General features: G+C 42.5%; 1 protein-coding gene across 1 annotated transcript; it reads right to left on the minus strand.

Moving 5' to 3' along the window:
- Positions 1-25,942, minus strand: itga10 (integrin, alpha 10). Its single transcript, XM_079344563.1, has 30 exons — positions 25,178-25,942; positions 18,990-19,101; positions 18,783-18,892; positions 18,603-18,691; positions 16,757-16,871; positions 16,531-16,658; positions 15,757-15,905; positions 9,777-9,927; positions 7,077-7,242; positions 6,639-6,712; positions 6,417-6,561; positions 5,453-5,601; positions 5,193-5,336; positions 4,806-5,012; positions 4,568-4,698; positions 4,201-4,367; positions 3,892-4,034; positions 3,684-3,794; positions 2,953-3,038; positions 2,704-2,845; positions 2,505-2,597; positions 2,325-2,401; positions 2,140-2,229; positions 1,941-2,025; positions 1,737-1,850; positions 1,511-1,618; positions 1,312-1,425; positions 1,131-1,226; positions 486-599; positions 1-390 (listed from the first exon to the last, which is right to left on the minus strand). The coding sequence occupies exons 1-30, from the start codon at positions 25,227-25,229 to the stop codon at positions 337-339; spliced, it is 3,516 nt and encodes a 1,171-aa protein (XP_079200689.1). The 5' UTR covers positions 25,230-25,942; the 3' UTR covers positions 1-336.
- Between the last annotated feature and the right edge of the window lie 441 nt (positions 25,943-26,383).

The raw sequence follows: 26,383 nt of genomic DNA on the forward strand, positions 1-26,383 counted from the left end.
AACAAACATAAAACAAGACAAAACACAGGACACATTGATCATATGAAATGAGAAACCATAACGACGTCTGCATATTAAATAGAAGAATTGTGGTTTAATACACTTTGGGAATTCTTTAAAAATAGAACATTATTTACATAAGTGCTCCCGACCCTGGAATTAGCGGGTAGTGCATTTCTGTTGGACCCTCATGATTCTCTCTTTGGTCCTGGAGGTCCCTGTTGTCTGTGAATCGAGTCCAGTCGCAGACTATCTCTGTGCCCAGTAATAGACGGACTCAGCTCATGTGGTAGTCATCAGGGCAAATGACTGTTGTCATGGCAGCAGAAATTGGGTTCAATCCTCATGGTTCTCATCCTCTCCTCTCTGTTTGCGTGCAAAGAATCCCAGCTGGTAAGAAAAAAAACGAGGGACTGATTGATTGGTCTGTCCAAAACAAATCCATTATGCTGTAGAAATATTGTGGTCAATATGTCACTAAGTACCTTCCATAGTATGAAAATGATAAGGGCCAGTAGCAGCAAACCTCCGATGATGCTACCAATTAAAATCCACAGTGAGATAGGAATAGCTCTGCCCTTTAGCACCTCCAGTACAGTCTACAGAAGGAAACGTGACAGAAGATGGTTCAGAAACAAAATACTCCAATTTCTGCAGCTCAAAATCACAGCACAGACTTCTTTATTTAGCTGCTTAAGCTTAATAGCTGAATATCAGCTGGTAAAGATCAACGTACAGTGGACCTTATTTCTTAAAAATAAAACGCTAAAGAAAACATTGTGAGAAGAAGCAATGTTTCAGACGTATTAAACTGAAAGATACTGTCTGACAACAGCATGAAGTGAATGCACATTCTTTTCAATTTAAAAGACAATTAATACACTAATGGTGTTGATGACCTTTTTATGTTAATGGTTAATATATCTGTATACTGGCAACTCGTATGATTCTAAACATGTCTGCTTCAGAAAGGCCAAGAAGCTGAAAAGGCTTCCTAACCATATACACATACAAGTCGTACAAAGAAGTCTTTCTAGTTAGTTTTTATGCTGTCTCTGACAGGCTCGACACTTTTTAATTTTAGAACAACCCGAAATACACGAGTGAGCTGCTTTACTGTGTCGTCTTACCTCCCTCCAGACTGTCCCTGTGCCCAAAGTGATGAGGTTGGTCTCCTGAGCTGCGAGGCGATAGGCACCTATTATCCTCACTGACTTATATTTGGCCTACAAAAAGAGACAGGGGTGATGACTGATGTTTGTGTCACAGGACAGAAAAATATGAGCTCATCTGGGCCGTTGTTGAACTCACTTTTCTGAAGAAATCATCATGAACTCTGCGGCTGACACGAATAATAGCAGATTGCCCTCTCAGAAGCTGTTGGACTTCACACACCACCTCAGTGCACCATGACCTGCTGCAGTTCTTCACACACAGACAAACAGCACGTTAGTGTGTTATGTGATGCTGCGCAGTGTTCAGCAGCTGCTGTGTCACCAGGGGGCCTCACCAGCACGTCATTCTGCATCATGTCTTCAGGATGGAGCGAGCGCACGTCTCTCTGTCTGGCCTTCAGCTGGGCAAGATCACTCAGCACACTGCAGTTCACCCCTGTGGCCTGTGTGTGTGTGTGTGTGTGTGTGTGTGGGTGTGGGTGGGGGGGGACACGGGACGTTACATATGTCAGACATGATCTAAAAGAGAGAGACAAAGACTCAAGCAGCAGCTCTACTCACGTTGTATGAAAACACATCAGTGACAGTCATGAAGACGCTGTCTCCGGCAGCCACAGAGGGCAGATGCAGCCTGAGCTCCAGATTACTCACAGAGTAACAGCCGAGGTTCTGCAGCTACAAACACACAAAAACATGCTCTAATCTACTGACAAAATTATGACTCTACATACTTGAAGTATTAACATCATAGCCATTGTTTAATACCCTGAGGTGTGTGTAAAACTCTGGTCCAATTGCCTCTGACACCGTCCGAGTAGGGTGGACCTCATATCGGTTCAAATTAGAGTCACTGCACAGATAAGGAAAAACCCAGAAACAAACACATGACAATTAACAAGAAATTTATAATTTTTTTAAAATTGGAATATTTGATTTAAAGGTAGAGCATGCTAATCAAACGTACCTGCTAACAAACGTGTCTGGTTCATACTGGACAAAACTCTGCAGCTGAACACTGTTGTCCCCCAAAGTGTTCTCTCTCTCTATACTGTCACTGTCGAAGAATCACAAAGACACACCAATCAGCAGCTTTCACAGGAAACGCACCTTTAATCTCACACTTTGTAATGAAGACCACATTTGAGCTACCTGGCAGCGTGAAGCTTCATCTGCACTCGACTGTGCAGAGATGTGCAGCTGAACTCAAACTCCAGCATGAAGTTAACCTGCAAACATGAGAGAGAGGAGGCTGCTGAAGTGACACATGACACCTGGAGGAAGTGAAGTATGAGTGGGGGAGTGATGGTTATTCCTTCAGCGTGGACGTACTTTTGACTGGGAGCGGAAAACCGGATAGCTCACGTTACACGAGTGGCTGTTGGCACCGAGTGCTGTACACTCGATCTTAAAGTGGGCATCCTCCTACAGGAGAAGAAAGTGAGTTTTTAGGCATAAATCTACATATATTAGATGAATATTTATGGTGTGCTTACTGATGCATTTGGAAGTTGATTTTGGAGTGATTTACCCTAATGCTGAGGCTGGAGAAGTGCAGGTTGCGTGAGTAGTGCAGCGTCAGACTCGTGTTGTAGGCGTTCTCCAGTCTGTTCTGAAGCTGCACCTCCACCGCCAGACGCCTACGAGGGCTGCGAATCACATAAGGCTTCTGTCTGTGGAACCAAACACAATGAGAACTCCCTCAAAACTGGGTAGCAGGCTGATCGTTTCAAACTCTTGGAAAGCGAAGAGAATAGAGAAAACATCTCCAAATCTGAACCTTGTCCCTGAGATGTCCATATGAGCCTGCAGCACCAGGTCTGTGGTGCACACGTCGTCCTCCCCGCAGTCTTTGAAGAACTGTATCTGAAGAGGTACAAATGGATAGGAAGACAATGTGTCTTAGTAAAGCCTTCTCATACATGCACTGCATCTTCGAACCAGAAGTTTTGGGGGTGAGCTGGGAAAACAAACGGCCAAATTATTCACCCCTCACTTTACCCAGACTTTTTCCTGCCAGCCCCCGTGTAAAAAGTCTGCAAGAAGCTGAGCTGATGTGTGAACGCAGTAGGTATTATTCAGGAAAAGTTACAGTGAGAGTGGGCGGAGTTATGACATTAATATCATGTGACTGGTGAGGAAACTTGAAGGCTCGTTTGTGCACGTAATGAAGATGCTTCATACTCTTCTTGGCTCGCTGGAATGTTCTTTTGCATTTAAATGTTGATACTGTCAAAATGTCCCATTAATGTAAACGCAAAAACTGTCATCATAGTGTTGGACTCTGTTTCTTCTTCCGCCATATTGGATTTGTTGTAAACATTACTGGCAGTATCCCTTTCCATTCTCCTGAGGCCCCTCCTCTTTCTAGAAAGCTTTTGAACAGTAAAAGTCTCCCATGTTGAGGACCATGTGTGAAAGGGGATAACAGGACGACTGTTCAGGAACATTCTAGACATTTTCAGGCTGCCTGAAGGGGGCTCAAGAACGCCGGTAAAATGTGCCGCTTACTGTTTTCTTGACAGTGGTTGGCCAACCTTCATCCAGCACCGGCCCACTCTCTGTATTGTTGATCTTGAAGCGCAGGGAGAAGCTAATAGGACGGATGTAATCGGCGGTGTCCTACAACAAAGACGGGAAAACAATGCCAGGTGATGAGAAAGTTCTGTGTGTTTTGAGTTTCAACAATAATAAAAATCAACAATTTAGGAACCCTCACATAGACATGGAAGGGCAGTTTGTGGCAGAGAGTTTTTCCCGTGTGGACAGGGACAGCCAGCTGCGTCTGTCTGTGCGAGCTGTCGTCAAAAAGCGCACGAGCAGACAACTTCCTGTCGTCAAGCGTGGCCGACACCCACAGATCTGAGGAGAGAGAGCAGGTAATTAGGACAGATGGTGAGTGTTGGAAAATTCCCACTCTAGTTGTTTGTGTCTGGCCAATTCACAACACACACACACACACACACACACATATAATGTCCCTGTTAGAAGGATTAGAGAGGACGAGTGCACAAATATAGTGTTATACCAAAGCTGTTGCTGTGCGGTCCAGGGGAACGGGAGACAGTTGTGAAGCAGGCGGTGGCATTGAGACAGGCGGACTCTCTGCCTCCCCTCTGGCATGTTTTCTGGATGACGTTGATGGAGTGCGGCTCAAAGGACAGACTCACATTGATCTGGACGATGCTTCGAGAGCTGCACCGAGGAGAGACAGGGCATGATAAAACAGGGTTTATTTGTCAGCCATGTGACACCAAAGACATGCAGCAACACGTCGTGGATGTGAATCTAAACAGATCAGTTGTGTTTTTGAGCTTCATTATCCATCCGTGCTCGAGGGTACAACGTGTTCTTGAAATGCCTTTCCCCTTTTCTCCAAACATTTCTCGACGCACCTGAGTAGCACCGCACTCCCCTGTGCTCCAACTGCCAAGTCTATCAGCTCATCTCCATCCAAGTCCAACCGAGCGCTTACACTGCGGCCAAAATACTGCAGGGAGGGGGAGATCGATGACCCAGCAATACGCTGAGATGATGAGAAAGAGACAAAAAAAAAAACAACAACACCGAATCAGCTTTGACTGAATTCTTAAAAAAACTGAAGAAATGTTATGGTAGGAAGATGACAAGTACCTGCTTATAATTGTGGATGACGTATATGCCGTTGCCGTGATAGACGTAGAGGGCCCCCCTGTGTTCATCCTCCAGTGGGGCTCCCACCAGCAGGTCAGTGAAGCCATCATGGTTGAGGTCTGGAGCGGCCGCAAGTGCGTAACCGAACCTGGCATCCTGGGACTTCTCCTCAGACTTCAGGGTGCCATTGGAGACAAACACCTCCTCCTGGGACACAAAAAGGACAAGGAAGGAAGGCTGAGCATTTACAGGGGGAAAGACCAATTTTCAGGTTTTGAGATTAATGATGAGAAGATTCAACAAGAACTGAATAAATGCTGTATTTTCCCTGAGTGTTTGCGTCGTTATCCGTAGGGAGGAGAATGATCAGTGTTCCTGCTGTCTTACCCCACTGAGAGTATAAATGTAGACTCTGCCGGCCTCCTTGTTGCCTGAGCCGAGGAACATTGGAGCAGCAACTAGAAGGACATCAGTGATGCCATCCTGGTCGATATCCAGCCCACACACCTCGCTGCCATAGTAAGACCCAATCTACACACAGAGACATGCTCTGTCAGATGACCGCCAGCAGGTGGAGCCCTTGCTTTAATCTCTGGTGAAATTAGAGTCTCGCTCCACACTGAGGTGACCCATGAATAGAGCTTTACCTGTTCTCCATTGAGTGCCTGTACAATGTTGACATCTCCCTCATCACTGAGCTCAAATAGGATCACTTTGCCTTTGTGTTTGAATCGAGGAGCCCCAGCCACATACAGCCTCTTCCAGTCTCCGACTATTACAGAGGACACTGTGTAGCCTGAAAACACACACACACAGGTACACGTCATGTGAAACTCCAAATAATCGGAAATAATCTGAAAATGACCACAAGCCCATTTGGATTGCACTGCTGTCTCGTATTTTCAACCTGAACTAAGTGTCTCGGCCTCATGTTCTAGTTTGTGGCTGCCTCAGTTTGCATGTTTATACAGTGAAAAATGTGGTCAGTGTGTTTATAACACGCTGATAGAAATCTCTGACGTGTGATTTGAGAGTTAACTCCACAGCAGAAGTTCATTCAAAAGTTATGGTTCGAATCGGACTTGTTTTTTATGGTTCAAAAAGGGGACGATTGGAAAGGATCACACACATTGTGCAGCTTTTATTTCCTCAAACTGGGCTCGGGGGCGTTTGATTTTTTTTAAAGTGGTAAACTGGTCCCAGTGGGCCAGAAGAGCACGGTTTGGCAGCTTTCTTGTACGAGTTAACAAATTGAACGTATCTTAGGGTTGTGACAAAATTCAACATTTTCAGATGTAGTTCTGCCTTTCAGGAGGTTTTGAAAGTGGAATGTCTCTTTATCTTGATATTTCAAAGACCAAACTATAAATCGGTGTATTGTTTGGGATGATTTTGAGCTCAGAAGTCATTTTCTTCATTTCTTCCTTTTATGACGACGATTCAAACTGCGAAGCCAGTTTTCTGTTTCATGTGAACAAACTCATGAATATTCCACCCTGGTAGAACACATTTCACAGCACCTTAATACCAACACAATTATCTGTCATAGTTATGTAGCAACATGTAAAAACTACTAATACGATCCATTTCGTGTTTCATATTTGCGTGTACCTAAATAAGCAGCATGATTTTTCAGCTCCAGTGGAAACTCGCTTTCAAACGCTTCTCTTGGCGGTATGATGCGTCCGTTGGTCCCTTCCTTCAAAACACCACCGTCCCAGTCGTAGGCGCCCACCATCCCAAACAAAATGCCATCCTGAAGAACAGAGAGCGGCGTGGATGAGACGTCCAGGTAAACAGGGACGCTTCACACAGAGACAAACAGGAACTTACGTCCAGCATGTGTGTGGAGAAGCCAATCTGAGACATCTCCATGTGGAACGAGCTCTGGTTGTTGCCCAGCGTGCCTACAGGCGGAGACAGAACGTAATGTCAGGCAGGTTTGTTTTTTTTTCTGCACCCATCTCCTCCCATCCTTCCTCTCCATCTCAGGATCTGACCCACAAGGCATCAGAGGCACCCTGACTCACCCTGAGGACCACAGGTGGCAGACTTGCCTCACCCTTTCCTCTCCCCCCCGTCTCTTCCTTTTCACATTCCCCTAAATATTTCAAAGGGGATCATCCCATTTCCTTAGCCTTCCTCTCTCTGTTCCTGAGACTATCGTGATAGCTGTACACTAAATCTACCTTCCTCTCATTTCTTGCTTTCTCTGCAGGTTTAAAAAAATCTTTAAATTTTTTTTTTTTTTTAAATCATCCACTAACAAACCTTCCAGAGTGAAGATACGATCCCCAAGAGCATCCACGATGTCATTGAGCGCAGCTTCATCGGTCACATTGAAAAAGTATTTGTCATCCGGGTCGCTGGCGATGTACTTGATCTCGCTAATGAACGTCTCAGGATCCTGCTGCCGGCGAATGTAATGACCCAAAACCTAGAGCGCAGCGTGAGAGAAAGAGAAAGGGAGGGAAAAAAAAAACATGAAACGAATGAGTAGATACTGCAGACTTAATGAAACACTGAGGGTTACTCTGGAAGCGGAGAAAGACTATCTGACATGTTTGAACACATTTTTATTTCCAGTTCAGTCAGGTGCTTCTGATTTCAGGCCACCATGAGTTTTATTGTTGTGCTTATTGTTTTTGCTGTTCGTTGTGGGGGGGGGGGGGGGGGTTAGTGTCCATTGGTTCTCTGTATTTTACCGTAAAGCACTTTGGTTGGCCACTCGCTCTTTTAAATGTGCTATTTAATTAAAACTGACATTGACTGACATCACACGCATTGTCTTCATGTAGGGATAAAGAGAGATATCACAGGAGTCAGAGGGAATAGAAGAGAAGGCCAACAGCAACACTTGGTCCTCTCATCCTTACGTTACCTTGAACACTTCATGGTCTGTGTCATTTACAAGGAACAACCTAAAAAAGCAACACATCGACTGGAAAGCTCAAAAGCGGACGACATGGTAGCTAGCAGAGGTTTGTAAATGAGGGGTGTAGGCCTCGCAACGAGGTGAAGAGATGACTGATGCAGGAGATAGACTGTAGCAGCAGTGGTCTATGGCTTAATGCCTGAAGTACAAATGAGAAAATTCCATAAGAGAAACCAAACCCAAGAATCTCCCCCTGTGACTCCAGCTGCCAAGCAAACTAAGGAAATCCTCTGTTTTCAAAGGGCACGGGGAGCGAGAGGGGTGGAGTGTGTAACATGAAGACAGACCACGTTTAAATATGTACATTAAGAATTCATAGAGGCTGAGAAATTCCACTCAGGCTGCCAAATGTGTCCAGCTTAAATAAAATCATGAGCAGAGAAAGAGAAGAAAAACCATTTCAAATGTAAAGCACATTTAAAGATTTAAGGGATTTTTGTAAACAACATGTGCTTCATTCAGAATCAGAAATGCTATATTAATCATAGGGGGGGAAATTAAGTCAGAATACATATTTCCATATACTGTATTCATAGCTGAACATAAACGTCCCCTAAAAACACACTTTCAGCCCCTGGCCTGCCTTAATGTATAAAACACAGTCTTGTTTTGAAGGCTCTGCACTCCCCTGTGAGACATTTCCATTGAACACAAACAGACAGGCAGCAGCTCAGAGAGCGACACCAAAACATGACTGCTGTTAGAAGGACTACTCACCTGTCATCGCTTTTCAACGATCCGGGGAAACGCGCCAGAAAAACAAAATCTAAAAAACCCCCAAAACACTTCTGTCAACTGCTTTCAATGTTTGTTTGTTTTTCTCTTTGTATTAGCGTGACTCTGTGACGTGTCTTTGAGTAAATACAACTTTTCTTTTTTTTTTTTGCATTAAAGGCTTCAAGAGAAATCTGCTCTACTGAAACACTGAATGTCTGTCTTTGATTGTCCGTTTCCTTCTCTGTTATTATCCTTTTGTTGACATAGTATAACCTTCTGCACATGTCAGGTAGAGTTGCAATTTAAAGACCTCGCCGTGAAATAACCATAACAACCCATTTGAACACAATTTCTGGGTTTCAGGCCAATATCCTCTCCCCGTTTCCACTCTTCAGCTCGTTTAACGTTTGCCCAAATGACTAAATGACAACTCATTTTCTCAGCCCTCCTACAAAGAGTTCAGCTATACATTTATAGAAGTCATTGACGCGTTTAAACTTGAACTGCCTTTGAGAGAAGAGTATAAAACTCTGGTATTACCGGAGGAGCAACACGTTCCATCATCTGACTTACATCAGGGTTATCTTCTATCAGTCTTCTGAAACAATTATTCGGAGACAGAAATCACTAAGTTTACCGGGATACCTGACTTTAGTGAGACAGAGTCAGGAAGACTCTAAGAAATAAACCCCTTAGTAACAGATGTTTACCAGCACTAACTCATGAAGAAACAATGATTCTAAAATCCGGACTATCAAAGTGGAGGCTTGAATCTGATTCATAAAATACAAGGTGCATCTGATGTACATGGTGTACACATATTTCCTTCCCAGTAAGGCTTCGTGCTCTTTTCCTTCGAGGTTTCGGTGGAGTCTGGATGTTCTGCAGCTATTCTTGTTGTGGGAGGGGAGGGGTCTGCAACCCGTGCTACCACCAGAGCCCGTCTGCCACCAAAACCACTGTTCAGTGTGTGTCGGGGGCTTAGGTGGGGCTTTCCCTGGGGAAAGGAAGAGTTTTTGTTCCCACTAGGCTATTTTAGTGCACCCAAGGGGGTCATTTTGTAATTTGGAGATGTTATTTTTGGGGGGGGGGGGCGTGGTGGTGGTATTGTGTGGTTACTTGAGGGTTCAGTTGGTCACAGCACCACAATGTGTGAGGAATGTCAGGGATGCTCTACACACCCAACTAATAATCTGGGCTGGTTACTTGTTCGTCCCTTTTCATAGTAGACAAAATATCCTCAATTAAAACTTTGTTCATCCTTCGACCAATAAAGAAAAAATCCTTTCTCATCAGTTTCTTGATGTAGATGTACTCACAGCGATGGCATATCTTGTGATGTTCCTGTTCTCGCACTCCTTGAGAGCGTCGGGTAGCTCCTCCCCGTCATGTGACTCCCCGTCTGTCACTACAATCATTACTTTGGTGGCACCATCTCTTGCTCCGCGCTCAGCACTGAAAGCCTCCGTGCTAGGAAGAAAAAGAGGAGACACTGAGATATGAACCTTCGCAAGTAAGTTTGCTGATCCATGATAAGATCGTATGGTATGATCCTGGACCTTAAGAGAGAAACAGAAATAAAGAGAAGGAGCAGAGAAGTGAAAAACAAGAACTTTAAGAGGCTGAGGGAGGATATTGGGATAGTAGCCACGTGGTTTCCCGAAATCTCAAATAGACTCTTCCTTTAAAAGAAAACCACTTTAAAGAGCTTCTTCTGACAAACTGCTGAAAGAGCAAGAGAATGGATAGAAATGGTCAATATCACAACTGGCCCAACTTCTCCAACTTCATTAATCAGACATTACACTCATACACGAGCTGACAGTTGACTCAAATTGGTCATTGCATGCAGCTAACATTTGTCATTGCACACAACAACCGCATCTGTGCATTCCCATCCGGTTGTGCAATGATACAGAAAGAAAACCTAAATGACACACACACACACACACACACGAACATGCACATAAATGGGCTCAAGCCGCACCCTGTTTGTCTGCAGGAAACCTGTTTTCAGTGGGACCTGCTTCAAGCATTGAATAGGGTTGGTAAGCCTCAGACCAACACACACACACACACACACACACACACACACACACACACACACACACACAAACGTGGTGAACTGGGGATAGTAGTCACTGCGAGTGAACTCAGTCATTTTCAGGCCTAACTCCAGCCCTTGTCTAAATATAACATCGTGGTCAGCCGCAAGAAACTCAGAGTTAAAAACAACCAATTCCCCTATGCAGACTGCAAATTACATGGGGTGCAGAGAGGGAGAGGGGAGCCGAAAACAGGAGGGAGCAGAGAGGAGAGGGGAACGAAAAGATAAGTTAAACGCAGGCAAATGAGAAAATGAAAATGGCAGAAACGCAAACATTGAGTCAAGAAAAAAATAGCAAGAAAAAAAGCAAAGCGGGAAAAAAAGACGAGACAATTAAAGGAGCTTAAATTTAACAGGACAATAAAATAGAGCCAAATTTTACAACTAAGACTTGCAAATCCCACTCTGATGTGGTATTGCAATTACGTGATGTATAAAAAGAAAAAGAAAAAGAAAAAAGGATGGGAAGAAGAGAAAAGAGGGAGGAAAAAGTACAAATGGGGAAGAGTAATGACAACATGACGAGACAACGCTGACACAAACAGGTTAAGAGGGAAGGAAGAATGAGAAGGTGAAGAGGAACAGAGATGAGTAAAAGGAACGAGGAGATGAAAGAGGAGAGAAAGTGAGGGATGCTAATTGGGAGGCCTGGTTGTATTTCCAACACGTTTTATGGAGTCACAGCAGTGTGGTAATGACACGGCGCAGTGGTCTGTGAGTGTGCGTTTGTGTGTGAGTGAGAGCGTCTCAGACGGGTGGAGCGACATAAAAAAATCAGAGGCTGATCCAATTGTAGAGGGTTGTTTGATGTTCATGCATCACTCTGTCATCTACTGTAAATTCAAAATGTTCCCTGTTTACTCCATTACTATCATTAACACGTCAACTTGACAATGTGTGAGGGTACGAAGCCACTTTACAACCCTCTGTGCGGGAGGGCTTTGTGTCTGTTTCTTTCTCTTTTTAAAAAGTTCTTTAAACATTTATTAATGCTGAGAGCAAGACCTTTAAACACTTAATGTTTGTGAAATGAGATGTGTTCAGTCTGTAAGTTCAAGAAGCTACTGCCATGAAGCAGCAGCTATTAGCTTAGCATAGAACAAACAGATCAACATGTCTCGTACAGTCAGGTGTAAAAAGACAACCCGTTAAGAGGCCAGTGAATCATGTTCAGTCAAACACTGTACAGTCAGGTCTGTTGTTGGTCTCACATATTTTCTGTGTAAGTCTTTGAATGTCGATGTTCTTGAATTAAAAGGATGTGAATCAAAACATTGTCTTTTATCCTTATCGTCACACACTTTCTACATGTATTTGTCACACTTGTGTTTATTGTAAATGTTTCTGTTAAAGCTAAACAGCCTGAATTTCCCTCAGGATCAATAAAGTATCTATCTATCTATCTATCATCTATCTATCTATCTAAACAGTCAACATCAAGTGCTCGGCTGTCAAACGTCAACAGCTATGTGTTGATGTTTCAGTGTTCACCAATTCTCCACACAAAAATATAATCCTCAAAAGCCTTCAAGGCCAAATATTTATAGCCATGTTCACCAAGTGCACGGGTTAAGGGGTAAGGTTTATAATAAGGACAAGGTCTGAGTAAAGGTTTAAGGTCAACAATTTAGGGGACAGGGTTAAAGTCGAGTTGGGGGGGAGGGGGGGTGAATTAGCTCTTTTAAGGACACCAAAAGAATGTGTGAGCGAGCATAATGGGATTTTCAGGGAAAGTCACCTTACGATGCAATAAACGGCCCAAAAACTAACATTTCACGATACAGTGATTCTGTGGTTGTTGATAAACTGCAAGACATTCACATTATGACACATCGACGAAGTTGGAGTAATATGTTGACCTGTGATAGTAGCTGGCAAGCTAGCAGGTTAGCTTTGGTTGGTCTGATAAACGTTAGCGTGTTTCAGTCGTTAAAGTAAACAGCTGTAATGAAAAGGTTAACTGTTAAAGTTAACTTTTGCCCTCTTTTACTCACACATCATTCATGTCATAAGCGCCACTGTAAGGCATCATGAAGTAATATATTGGCAGGGAAATCTTTTCATTTAAATATCAATATTTGACCCCAGATTTTCAATAACTGCCTCACACAAGTCAGGGTGAAGATCGAGTGTGGAATCATTATTTCGTCCCACTCCCAAAGTCCTTCATGTGTGTAGGTGTCCAGAGTGTGCTGTAAGTGTCTCTGTATTTTTACAGCTGCAGGAGCTAGCTTGGCTGACCAGGCTGGGTCAGTATGTACTGTAACTGCAGCCATGCTGAGCCAGCAGCAGACTAGTCTAGCTCAGCTAATCTTGCTGTTTTTTCTACCCCATCACTTTCCTGCCTGGTGCCATTGCTGCTATCTCTCCATCTGTGCAGTATGTATGTGTGTTTGTGTAAGAGTAGTCACACTGAAACTAAGCTGATGTTCCTCCATATTTCCTTCCTTTGATACTCAATTACATCCCTTCCCCTTTTTTTTTTTATGATGACAAGTCTAATTAATTTATCAGGACATGACACTGTGGCAACCTACTGAAGGCTTCTGTGTTTAGTTTCACGACTGCCGAGGAGTCGAGTTAGCGTTTGAAACATCTGACACGGTGAGAAAATGAGAGACAGCTGAAGGTAAACAGCAAAAAGAAAGTGTGTAGTTATGTCTCGGTTTCCAGTCAGTGGCGTTTTAACGCCACAGTAACACTATTTTACTGGCTCCATTTTCCAGTCACTGCTTTTCAACTACCTTCTAAATGTTCCCCCTAAACTTCTCCAACTTTTACCTTTGAATGTACCAGAAAACAGGAACTCTCCAATTACCTGTATTTTTGTGCGTGCGTGCGTGCGTGCGTGCGTCAAGGTTAAACAAGCCTCTAAAATACACATTCCAAAAATGGAAGTTGTGGCCACACATCAGGTCTGGGTGTGGCGCTCTATGGGAGCACGACTTTAATAAAGCAAGAATTTTATTTGAAAAAGAACGAGATATTCTAAGACTTAGAGGTTTCCTCTGACCCTTAACCCACAGGGTTCTTTGTTTAGACTTGGGTTACCAGCTTGTATACCTTCAGGATACTTATACAAAGAGAAGTCAAGAGGAAGCTGTTTAGATTTAGTTCCAAAGAAAGACAAACAGCAAATTGTGACAGGATTTCTGGATATCCATTGTATTGCCATCATATTGCCAGCTCAAGGCGGAAAATGAATGCTCCTGTTAAGCCACGTCTGAAATGTCTATGTTAACTCGCAGAGTGGTAATGATGGGGAGAAGTTGTTCCACCTCCGATCTTACATTAGAGGTAGTAACAGAGGAGTAACAATGGGAGTCAGAGAAGCCTTGAATGGCACTTACTGTAAGTGCTGTGTGTGTGTGTGTGTGTGTGTGTGTGTGTGTGTGTGTGTGTGTGTGTGTGTGTGTGTGTGTGTGTGTGTGTGTGTGCATGCTGAAGTGTGTGTGTATGTGGAGTTCCTGGGTTTGTTAAATGTCTTGCCTCGTGGGTGTCCACAACGCCATAACGTAACAAATCACACACTGGGACACCGATATTTAGCCTTTAAAGAGGCAATGTGCAAGTCTGCAGGCTTGATAATGGAGGAACTTTGTCACACCAAGCCTGATGTGTCTCATCCCTAGCAGCACATGCTTTATGTAAAAAAGTACCGTAAGTTCCGGACTATTGAGCGCACCTGGATATAAGCCGCACCGGCTAAAAATAAGTAAATAAATGTATTTGTACATATATAAGCCGCACTTGATTATAAGCCGCAGGTGTCCACGTTATAACAAGAGCTATTTACACAGAAAGACGTGACATAAAACCATTTTTTTAACTTTTAATTAAATACGTACTACCGGTAACATCCGCAAATACGAAGCCTACTGTAAATCCTTTATCAAACAGTGTCTGTAACGCGGCTGATGAAAAAGATAACCGTAATACATTTCACAAGAAAAAGTCCATCCATTCACTGCCTCAGAATGACTTCATCACTCACTTCCTAAGTCTCTTTTTCGCGCAGCAGCTCTATTAGCTTCTTTGACAGCCAGCTCGATCGCCTTTAACTTGAAAGCTGCATCATATGTATTTCTCCGTGTGTTTTCCATGATGAGGGTGCGTGCATGAAGCGCAAAATGACTGATATTAAGATCCGATGCGACGAGGTCAAATGTTTTTGCGGCACAAGCTCATTCCAAGAAAAATCCATAAATAAGCCGCATCGTTGTAAAAGCCGCAGTGTTAAAAACCGTGACAAAAAAAAGTAGCGGCTTATAGTCCGGAATTTACGGTATATGAACATGAGATTATGTAAGAATTAGCAGCCTTACTCGATTGAACTTTTATAAACCTCTGCTGTGTTGTTTTTTTGTCTCGTTTGGGGTTCTCACACTTACCAAAAGGTGCTCAAGGAAAGTGACTGACAGAGTTGTCTACAGTTTTCTTTTGAACTGTTTTTTATAAACAAGCAACCTGCAATACACAATAAACACGCTGACCACGACGTCCTCCCTCTTGTTTTGATTGTTCTACTGTTGCTATACCAACCCTTTGCTGTCCCTTTTTTTGTGCTTTTATTGATGGTGCGTTTGCACACAGACTGTGAGAGTCATGTTTTTCTGTTTGCTCTGAATGTGTCTAGTGATTTATCAACTTCAGCAGGTTGCTATGGCATCTCTGATGACAAACAGTTGCTTTTTTTTTTTTTTTAACCAGAAAACAAAAGCACCAATTATTTTTCAGATGTATTTCATTTGTTTTGAGCTTGTAATTTGGATTCCAACAACTTCACCTGCTCAGTGTTATACTGTTTTCTATTTGATAACTTTTCTGTCCACTCGATGATCTTGGGTGAGTAGAATATCATAGGTCAGAGACTTTTCAATATAAACACCCGTCTGCTCCAAACAGGAAATATTGTATGTCTGATGAGAACAAAGAAAATCAACTAACACTAATACAGTATGTAATATTTCAAGATGTAAAATCAAAACAGTGAGCTGGAAGAGGCTGAAATAGCTTTTTTTAAGAGTCTAGAAGAAAATAGATCGGGTTGATAAAGCTGACATAAGAATGATGTATTTTAACAGGTAGACGTTTTCCAGTTTGTAAGGCACATTTTAAATGATTTTAGTAGAAAGCATACGAGCAAGCAAGAGTGAAGTATCTGTGATTGATGCAGGGATAGATGGGCCTACCAAGCCATGTGGATGGCATATGCAGTGCGAGTCTCTCGTCCCTCCTGTCTGCTGATGTTCTTGGCAGCCTCCACCACCTCCTGTGTGGTCTGGTAGTCCTTCAGAGACCACTCATGGACTGCAACCTCGCCGTACTGCAGAATGCCAACCTGAGTGCACACACACACACACACACACACACACACACACATACACACATTGTGTATGAAGGATTTCATTAATGCCACATGTTCGTGGTTGTACTGGCAGATATTGTAGTTGCAGAAAGAAACGTCTCTTCTCAGACTCTTGTTTCTCGGGGGAACTATCATTTTAAGTACCAGTACTGTTCTTTAAGCAAACAGTGCACTCTGGGAATTTTGAATTCATTCAGAAACCAAAGTATTTCCTTTTCACCTCAAGTTGCCTGCCCCCCCCCCCCCCCCCAAAGAAAAATTTTAAACCCAAACCTTCTCTCCCTCCTCTTGTTGTTTCTCTCAGACTAATGTCCCCATATGCACACATTTATTCCTCCACAAGCTAACTCGGCTCATGTCCCTTTACTTCACTAAAGCAATTTATTTTGGTCATATCTGCCAAACTGGTTCTTTATACATGTCACTCTATGCATGTTTCCACTCAGCTTGTCTTACTGTTCTGGGCAACAGCTAAGGGGTTCCAGAAGTTTGATTTGGAGACTAGCGAAAAAATTACAACCCGCAAGTTTCCATTACCGATGTAAATAATATTTAAAGGCAATGCAAATACACAACAACTTCTGTGTTTTTTTTTCACCTGCATCTGGTCCGGGCTGATGTGAAACTTGCTGAGGATGTTGCTGAGGAAGTTCTGGACCTCATACCAGGGGTAGATACTGTTTGAGCCATCCAGCACGATCACAATGTCCATGTATGTGGAGCACCCTGCCACATGTGGGAGTTTTGAAGACATTTGGTTAGCTAAAACAGCGCCACGCAGTGCTTTTCTCTGCCTCAGTGTGTTTGTAAAAATGCGTGGTTACTTTGCGCTGTAGGAGCGATCGTTTCTCTCGGTTCTAGGTCATCGCTGACAGAGGCACAGATGCCGGTGCTGAACATAGATGTACCGCACGCCTGAGACCACAGAGGGGCACATGCCTGTGGAAAACACACAAACAACACACACATCAACATCTGTCTTAAAGGTGAGGCAAATGCAGGAGCAGCTAAAGTCAATTTTCAGCAGTTTATGTTTTAATTGTTTCAATCAAAGTCATGTAGGTATTTCTGTCTTTATCAAAGGGTTTTAGTGCATTTACAAATGTTCATAAGTGACCACAGAATAAACAGAAAACAAGAGACGTGGAACACAGAGAAAACAAGTCAAGAGAAGGAGTAACTCGTGGAAAAATGACAATAGTGTGGTTTGGGGGATAAAAAAGTGAGAGAAAAGTGGAGAAAGACGGAGACTATTGTTGACATGTTGGCAGTCGCTGCTGTCATGAGCGGTTTCAAGGCGCTGAAGCACCAGACCAGAGACGCAACTTAAATGTGATTGTGTTAAATGTAGAGGGAGGGTGAGGGGTGGCAGGGCATCACATAAAAAATATTTCTGTCTTCAAAGCATGTTGTTTATTTGGCTTGATATCTAAAGGGAGCAATGGGTGGGTGGGGGTTAAAAGAGAAACTGAAAGCAGAGAAACAAAACAGAGGGAGCAAAAGTGGGGTGAACTATTGGAAGAAAGAGAGAAGAGAGAAATATCCTGGTTTTCTTGCCCTGTCATTATGGACGGTTTGTCCTCAGACACAGACAGGCAGGACGAGAAGACATGGAGAGAGGAAGGAGAGACTGGAATGAGTGAGCCGAGGGAGAAAAAAAAAAAAAAAAGCATGCGAGGTGCTATGGCTTTTGGTAGGTCTGTCATTAACAAAGGGCCGGAGACGCATTCCGATCCTGTTTTAGACCTTACCACGAGGGTAAGGATAAACACACAAGGGTGCACACAAATACACGCCGCACACACAATAAAATAGGCTAAGCTGGATGGAGTTTGCGATCTGTGCACGACTCCACACTCGAATCAGCAGAAAGAAAAAAAACAACAAAATATCAACCTGGTGGACACCAAAACACACAACAGCACTTGCTTAATACAGACAAACCGACACACACACACACACACACACACACATTTATCAGCTGGCTGGCACAGATAAAAAGACGTTTATTTCTCTGCAAGCTAGAATTCCCAAACCCAGAGTATCAGGATAGAAGGCCGACAGCTGTATGTGTCCATCAGAGTGAAAAAGTGAGATTTAACGTACTTAAAGTTGGACTCTGAAGGTTTGACAAAAACCCTCAAAAAACGATTACGCTTGAAGGTAAGCTGTGAAGTGTCAGCATACATAGTAAACACTGAACAAATTCTTTACAGCTGACTTGTGTTTGGTTTTGAAGGAGCTCAGAATCACACATTAAAAGTAAATAGAATTACCACTGTTTTTAATGTTAAATATCCAATAATGAGCTTTTGTATACTTAACAGATTTGAGATTTTACTTGGCCAGGTCTTGTTGTATCAACTGTGCCAAATAATCCATGAGGAAATAAATAACAAGGATTTAGTACGTAAGTCTTTAGACACTGTGTGTTACTTTGTTTCTCAGCATATGAATCTCCTGAAAGGTATTCAGGAAGTGCGGGATAAACCACACATGGTCACATCTCAATTCAAATAAAAACACAAAAACAGAGCTGAATCATTCAAACTCTGTCCAGCCAAACACAACCTGGTCTCACCACATCCCCTCAGGCTCCCTCACATGAACTCCCCACCATGTAGCAAAATAAAACAGAAAGTCTTGTTTGTCAATGTTGAGACCACATACCAGGAATCCGTCAGGTGAGTCCGGAGTGAGCGTCATCCCCAGGTGAGAATTCCTCAGGTTTTTAGAAACGTTCTGGAGAGCAGTTTCACCTGAGGTCCATGAACAGAACGGTTTGCTTTACAATAAACACATTTTTTTTGAGGCGAGTTTTTTTCAGATGGGAATATTTGTTTTTCTCACCTAAATTGACTTTACTGCAGCTCGAGTTCTTCTCCTCTCCCACAATGCATTTGTACACATCTCCCTTCCTGTTGTTGGGTGGCCCATCCCAGGGAGCACCAACCAGCATCCTTCAACAGAATGACACAGTCAAAGTCCTTGTTCATCCTCTCATTGGAAGATGTTCAATAACCGTCGCTCTGTCTTCGTCTGTCGACACACACTTACGATTTCTCGCCGTCAGCTTCATGTTGTAAAACAGAAAAACCAAACAGTGCGTCCTCGGGACCCGTGAAGATGCGTGGATGCTTTACATCTATGTTGAAACACTGACACAACTCTGAAACACACAACAGAAACGATGATTACAGTTAAAACAAATACAGCTTTCACATGAACTTTTTCATTTGCGTTCCCTAAAACCTTGAACCCCAGTCATGGCGCAATCATACTGAAGACCCAACTCTGTTGCATAAAACTTTGTCAGAGTAAGGTTTGAGGAAACCTTTGATCACAGCCTCTCGTATGTTACTCAGTAATGTGTACGGTCTTCACATGTCTCTATGCACTCCCCTGACAATGTCTGGTTATGCTCCTGATGAGTCATCAGCAGGATGGTGTACTGGGGGAACTCCTCCCAGAGATCAGGACATCAGTGAGTCATGGTAATGAGAGGACCAGTGAATGGCATCAATACCTTTGTCAACCAGAAACTGGACACACTCTAAGGGAATGAGACTGGGCACTGTCCTGCACCATGGGGAACCCAGGGTCCACTACACAAGTGTTAGGTCTTACAAGCACTCAGGACTTTATCCCTGGGACTATTGGTTATGGAGGTCTATGCAACCGTCCAAGGATATGCCTCCCCAGACCATGACTGACCCATTGCCAAACATGTCCTGCTGGATGATCTTACAGGCAGCACAATATTTATCATGGCGACTCCAGACTCTTTCAGGCGCGTGTCACATATGCTCAGTGTGAACCTGCTCGCCTCTGTGAAGAGCACATGAAGCCAATCATGGTGGACCTGACAATTCTGGTGTTCTCTGGCAAATGCCATTTGGGCAGCATGATGCTGAGCTGAGCTGAGCATAGGTCCAACTAGAGGATCAGTCAGGAAGGATTAAGAGAGAGTCATTGTCTGTGGCCAACACAAACCCTTTCCCTTTGCTTTGTCTTGCTGTTGCCTCTCCATTGCACCTGCTTATCACTTTCATTTGCACCAAAGCAGGTGAAATTGATTCACTATTACTTGTTCCTCCATAACAGATGGATTGATATCCCTTTAGTTTAATTGACTGAAAATTAACTGTCAAGATTCAGTGATCCCATTCACTGTCTAAAATTGCAAATATATCGCCAGAAATAACCTCAACTATAAACATGTTATTCACTTTTAAGTAACACAGTCTGCTCACCAGTAATTCATAAATAAACATGATTAGCTTCTGAACTACCTTTTAGTAACTCCATGTTTATAATGACGATATAAGAGTAATATCAATCCTCCAAACAGCCCGCTGCAACTAATGTGCAAACTGTGTACACAACGGTACATATAGGGTGCAAAGTCAGATCATTATTTTCCCTCTTGGCCTGAGGAGAGGGGAACTGGGGGAGGGTCGGGAGGGTGCTGAAAAAATGGATAAATAGATTGAGCAGCGACAACCTCCGGAAAAAGGGAGTTCAGTCCGAGGGGAAAGCTGGAAAGGAGAGGGGAGAGAAGAGGCAAAGCAGGGAAGGGTGTGGGTTAGAAAAACTATGTAGCATAGTAAGCCCCCTGTTATCACACACAAGCCTGCCCTTCATACACACAGAGAAGAAATAAGGAAACAAGATGGTAGTCAGACAGTTCAATGAGCTGTTAGAATTAAAGTTTAAACAGAAGCATGAAAACATATTCCAACTGGCAAAATGTAAGACATCCCATTTGTTTTACAGTCTGAAAGGGACAGTCTAAATACATGTCTACATGTGTTAATGCACACCTGACTAGAATATAAACTAAATGGAATATTTAAAAAAAGATTGAAAACACTATGAATGTCGGATTTACAAAGGCAAATTAAATCATTTTAATGTTGGTACATTGAAGAATCTAGTTTTTTTTAAAACATTTATGAAATATTAAATCAAATGAGCTGCTAAACTCTTGTATATTCACTTTTAAGGGGCCATAAGACTTTGTGTCTTCTGACTTACTCGTGGCTCTGCTTTTACCTGAATGCTAAGTTAGCTTACATACTCAAAATGACAAAACTAACATGCTGATGTTTAGGTTGTTGATGTAAAACTGATCTGCCTGTATATAACAGCCTGTATACTTTCTTAGTCTTTACTTCTTAGGAAGATAATGTCCTCTTACTAGCAAATATCTTTCAGTAAGTTGGTGGCTATTGTGAATTTCAAAACCAGTATTCAATAAAAACAAAATTTGACCTGATGATGGTGCCAAAACATTACCCAAACATCTTGAGTTCATCCAGGATTTAGTCTGTGGTGAAATTCTAGGCAATGCAAGGTTGTTCAAATGTTTGACGGGCCTTTCTTGTCGAGTGGACTGCTACAGTATGAGAAGTTCATGTCATAAACCCTTTTTTCCCCCAAACTGCTTCCTAACCAAAGATGCATCAATTAGAGTTTTTCCACTCTTACAAGTAATAAATAAACAGCTCTGGTTAGCTATTACTGCAAATACAATATGTGAGGAGGAGCCCGGTTAATTACCTCATAAATGATTTGCCTAAAATTGCATAATTTTGACACTTTAATCAAATTACACGTTAATCAATTAAAAGCTTGGGCATTTTTGGACAACAGCCACAACGCCAAACTCACTCACAAAGGTGATATAATGGTGGCTGAGTTGATTTCTTAAAAGCAGTCTATGAACTCATTCCAAGGGACGATGTCAGAAGACAACAGGAAATAAACTCTCCTTGTTATTTGGCTAGAATTCACAATTCCACTCAAATTAAAGAGCATCATGATGTTTTATTTTCAGTTCAGTTTCATAACAAAGTATGCCACTCTTGAGAGTTGGTATTCAACATGTCCCTCTTGTGTATGTTATTTGTATCCCTGACAGCAGGGTGTGTTGGATGTGTTCGGATGAGGATAGATTTGACTTGACATGTAATTAAGTATCATCCAGACGCATCGACAGCAACTTTACTGTACTGTTGAAATGACAAGAAAAGTAGTCCAAGACCAGAACACGGATGCTGTGATTACACATAAACTACTCCTGCACTTGTTGAGAAATACTTTCCAACAAATACACACTGACACACACTGACTTTGGCCAGGCCAATCAGAGGGGGATTCCACTTGGTTTTGAGAGAGAAACTAGATCCGTCCACTGTTTCTCTTCCATCTCTGCTTCTACCTTTCTCACATACTGTAGGTTTTTTTTTCACTTTTCTCTTGACAACAGATGTTTTCATTCTGTAATATAATTGCATTCAGAGTTTCTTCTTTTTCTTGTGCTCAGATTTACACACTGGACATCTGTAGCTACAATGTTGCTGTTGGTTGGAATGGCATTATGCCACAGACATTTCTTAGACCATCTTGGTATCTCAAAAACCACTGCAGGCTTTGTCAGGAAATCCTGTATTGACTTCAATGCTCCAAAAAGATCTCTGTTGATGATTTTGGTGGATTTTGTGCATGCCAGCATTAGCATGTAACTCCACTGCTGTGTCGAGGTAAAGCTGCACAATTGTCAGCTGCAGACTCTAAAGAAAGTTTCTGCTCATCCTGAGGATCTGTGCGAGCTTCCAATATTCAAATATTCAAATCACTGAGGGATTTTCATGGGATAGGGCCATGTGATTCCACACAGATGTTTTATAAACTCCGCTAATGGGAATATGCGTAGGCAACTATAAAGTAATTCCTTAGTGCAAAACCTTCAATTTGATCATTTTCATATTAAAATGTACGAACCCAAGACCTTTCAATCTGACCTTGTTGCAACAAGTTACTCTCTCGTTCTCTCCGAGCCCTCTTATACATGCATACGTGCATCTTTTCTTGTGGAAACATCCCCCAGCTTATTCCAAATGTCTTTCCAAAACAAACCAAAACCTCTGATAACAAGCCCTGCTACTTCGTTCATTGATGTCATTCTCCTATTTCACTCATTCTCTCATAAACCATAAATTGCTCTTTTCTTTGACCCCCTCTCCTATAACATAAACATATAAACACACTGTAACTCTACCACAACACCCCTAAAACTGCACCATCACTCCCTGTCCTTTCCTCCCTCCCCTGGTTCCATTTACATTTGAGGTTTATATATGACACCATACCACAGCCTGTCTGACCACCCATTGCCATGACAACTAGTGGCAAACATTTACAGAGCCAAACTAGGTCCAGACTCCCTCAACCAAGCGGTCAACTCGAGGCATTACTGCTGCTCGATGTGTATAGTTGTGATTGTTTGGAAACTGAACTTGACATTATGTTTTCATACTATAGAAACCACTACTTACAGAAGTATGCATTGATGTATGATGTTTGATTAGACTAACACATTTGAGTTTCACTCTCTTATTTTTGTTTTTGTCTCTTTAATTCACATCCCTCACTTGTAGCACCTCTGCAAATTGCACTTGAGTTATCTGCTGGACTGTCTGTTTCTGTCATCTTCATTTAACCAACTCATGTTTCCCAAACATCTCTCCCCCTCCATCTTCTCTCACCCACTTTCACAGCTTTTCTATCCATTATCCCCATCACGCTCTGTTCTCATCTCTGTCACCCTCTCGTGGGAAATGGGGGTGGAAGACGAGGGGGAGTAGGAATGAGAGCGAGCGAATGATGGGAGAGTAAAATAACAGAAGAAGATAGCAGGGAGAATAATGGCGTAAATTTATGAATGACCAGTGGAACTGAGTCAAACATAAACTCACAGACACACCTGTATTCGACATCTCAGAAAAGCATAACAGAGTGTTACAGATACAGGGTGCCTGCTGGCCACATTAAGGGAACTCTGCTGAATCCATTAACATTACAAACATACTCACTCAACTACATGCTTATGTATAACACGTGAACAAAGCAGCACACACACACACACACACACACACACACACACATGCAAGGATTCTTAAACATAAGCTAGAGTGCAAATTAAATAAAAGGCTACACAGTGGTGAAATATGTATATGCTCAATTTAAACAGAAAATGAAACATATCAGCTCAAACCACAGGCATAACTTGGCTTGTGGCATGTGTAAATAGGTCTGTGTATGAATCTGTGGTAAGAGTGACTGAATCTCCAGTTTCTAGATTAGAAGCATTTTACATGGAAACTGGCTGCACGGATCATTTTGCAGCCAACATGTTAAAACGCAGCATGACAATCTAAACATTAACTTCAGAGTGCAGGTACAACTTTTACATGCCTTGCACAACATAATACCTCAACCTATTGATATCATTGTGCGTAGCACTTATACTGCTGCTTATCAGTTCTGTAAAAAAGTTTTCGCAGACAACAATGGCCTTTTTCTGTGGTTTCTTTGAGGTGGGCACGAATGGCTCAAAGAGGTGTGTGAGGCGGCGCAGTGAACACGACTAAGGAGGTTGGCTGATGTTCACGCTTCATAAAAGCAAATAGCACAGACGACTTATTAGGGGAACTGTAGACAAGTAGTCCAAGCGATGAAAGTGGCTGATATGGCTGTTGAGGTTGGGTTACTTTGCTACCAGGGTCAGGAGGAGTCAGCTGTAAGAGGAGATGAACCAGTAACCTTTTGGCAGAGTATACATCAGCAAATATCTCTGATTGCTCCAGACATCTTCTGGCAGAGCTAAAGGCTTCCAACATGAATGAAATATGTCCTCAGTTCTCACAAAACGGATAGATTTACAGCATTTTCCGACTTTGAACGAGAAACCATCACTTTGTTGGATCATGCACAACTTCCTACAGCTTTGATCTGTTTGGCAAATGGAGTGTGGCCATATGTTTTAATGTATGTGCCTCTCTTCTCTCCTACACACAACTGCGTTAGGAATGTTTTCATGGTCAGCCATTAACTGTCAAACAGAACAAAGATCTCTGGGCCTCTGGGAGGCAAGCATGACACAATTATTCACATGTGTTGTCCGTTAAAGTGCAAAAGTAGGGGAGGTTAAAGAGCATGTCATAGAGTTAGACAGTTCTGGAGGACAGGGGAGCAACTGGGCAGTGAAAAGGCATCAATCATGAACAAGAGGCTTGACATAATATAGTTCCTCAAAGGTGAAACAAATGAGCTTAAAGGGCAGTGGTGGAATAATTTCCTCTCTAATTAAGCTAAATGGCAATACCCTTTCTTATTTTAAGAGGGAACAAACACTTTTTGATGTTTAATATTTAAATAAAACAAACTAAAATAGTTCTTACCTTTAAGAAGGAAGATGAACTGCAGGCACAACAGGTATTTACACAGCTCCATTTCTGAATTATTTTGTTTGTTTTCGTTTACACTGTGGTTCCCCCTAGTTTGTCGAAAATGCAGTGAATCGGCGTCCCACCAAACAAACAAACAAACATACAAAATCCAACGCCCGCTTCTTCAGCTCTTTATCTCCTCGAGAGGTCGAATCCGGCCAAACGGTGCTGCTGGGTCATGACTGCTGTGCGCGTGGGGGGCTCAGGTTCGGTCTCTCACTAAAAGCAGTCCGGAGTTGGCTTTAGATTAAAATAAAATTAAAAGCACTTCGTTTTCTCTGCTTCTTCAAATCACTGTAGAATATTATGTGGATGACACCACAGTTATATCTTCGCAATTTAAGAAAAGAAAAAAAAAACTGAAACAAATTGACCCCTCAACGACCTTTGTTTTGGCCGTGAAAATCCTGCACCTGTCCCATCAAACAAGAGGCCGCAGTTCAGAGTCATTAAACCATTACTAATGTGCAACACCTTCCCAAACAGTCAGTCGGCACTGCGCTTTATCTCGGCGGGCTCCGGAGCGCGTCTCTGAAGATCAAACTCCTCCGCTCATCAAGCCAAAAACTTTGTTATGAGCGGCTCTGCTTATTATCCATGGTCCTCGCCAATAGTTTATTCTCACTAAACACTAAAACCCTGTAGTTTCCAGTGAGCTTCTGTTCATGTAAATATGTGCCTCCAGTAACGGGTTTCTCTCACTTTGAAATGAAAGAGCGCATTTATCCTCAGAGCTCCCCTCCTTCCACCCGTCCTCCTCCATCCAGACTCCTCTCTGAGCAACTGCTTCACAAAACCTCAAAGCAACATCTCTCCCTCTCACTTTTTTCAAACGTCTCACATATGTTCACTCTCAACATCTTTTACATTGCTCTCATCTAGTCTAATATTTGTTTTAGCTGCTCCTCGTAGATCCCAAAACAAGCTATCTTGTTTCACAATTTTATGAAACACATAAATCACGACTGATGCTTAATGAAAATGATTTAGACATCTATCTGAAAATATCTGGAAAACCTTTGTTTTCATAGTTTCTCAGTTATTCAGTCTGAACTCAACGATTCGTTAAAAAAAGTCATAAATAATCTGTGTATCTGATGCCATTTGTATAATAAAAGTCGAGGGGGAGTGTCTCTGTGCTTCTGGCAGCCATTAAAC

Source organism: Symphodus melops (assembly GCF_947650265.1).
Source record: "Symphodus melops genome assembly, chromosome: 5".
Lineage (NCBI taxonomy): Eukaryota > Metazoa > Chordata > Actinopteri > Labriformes > Labridae > Symphodus > Symphodus melops.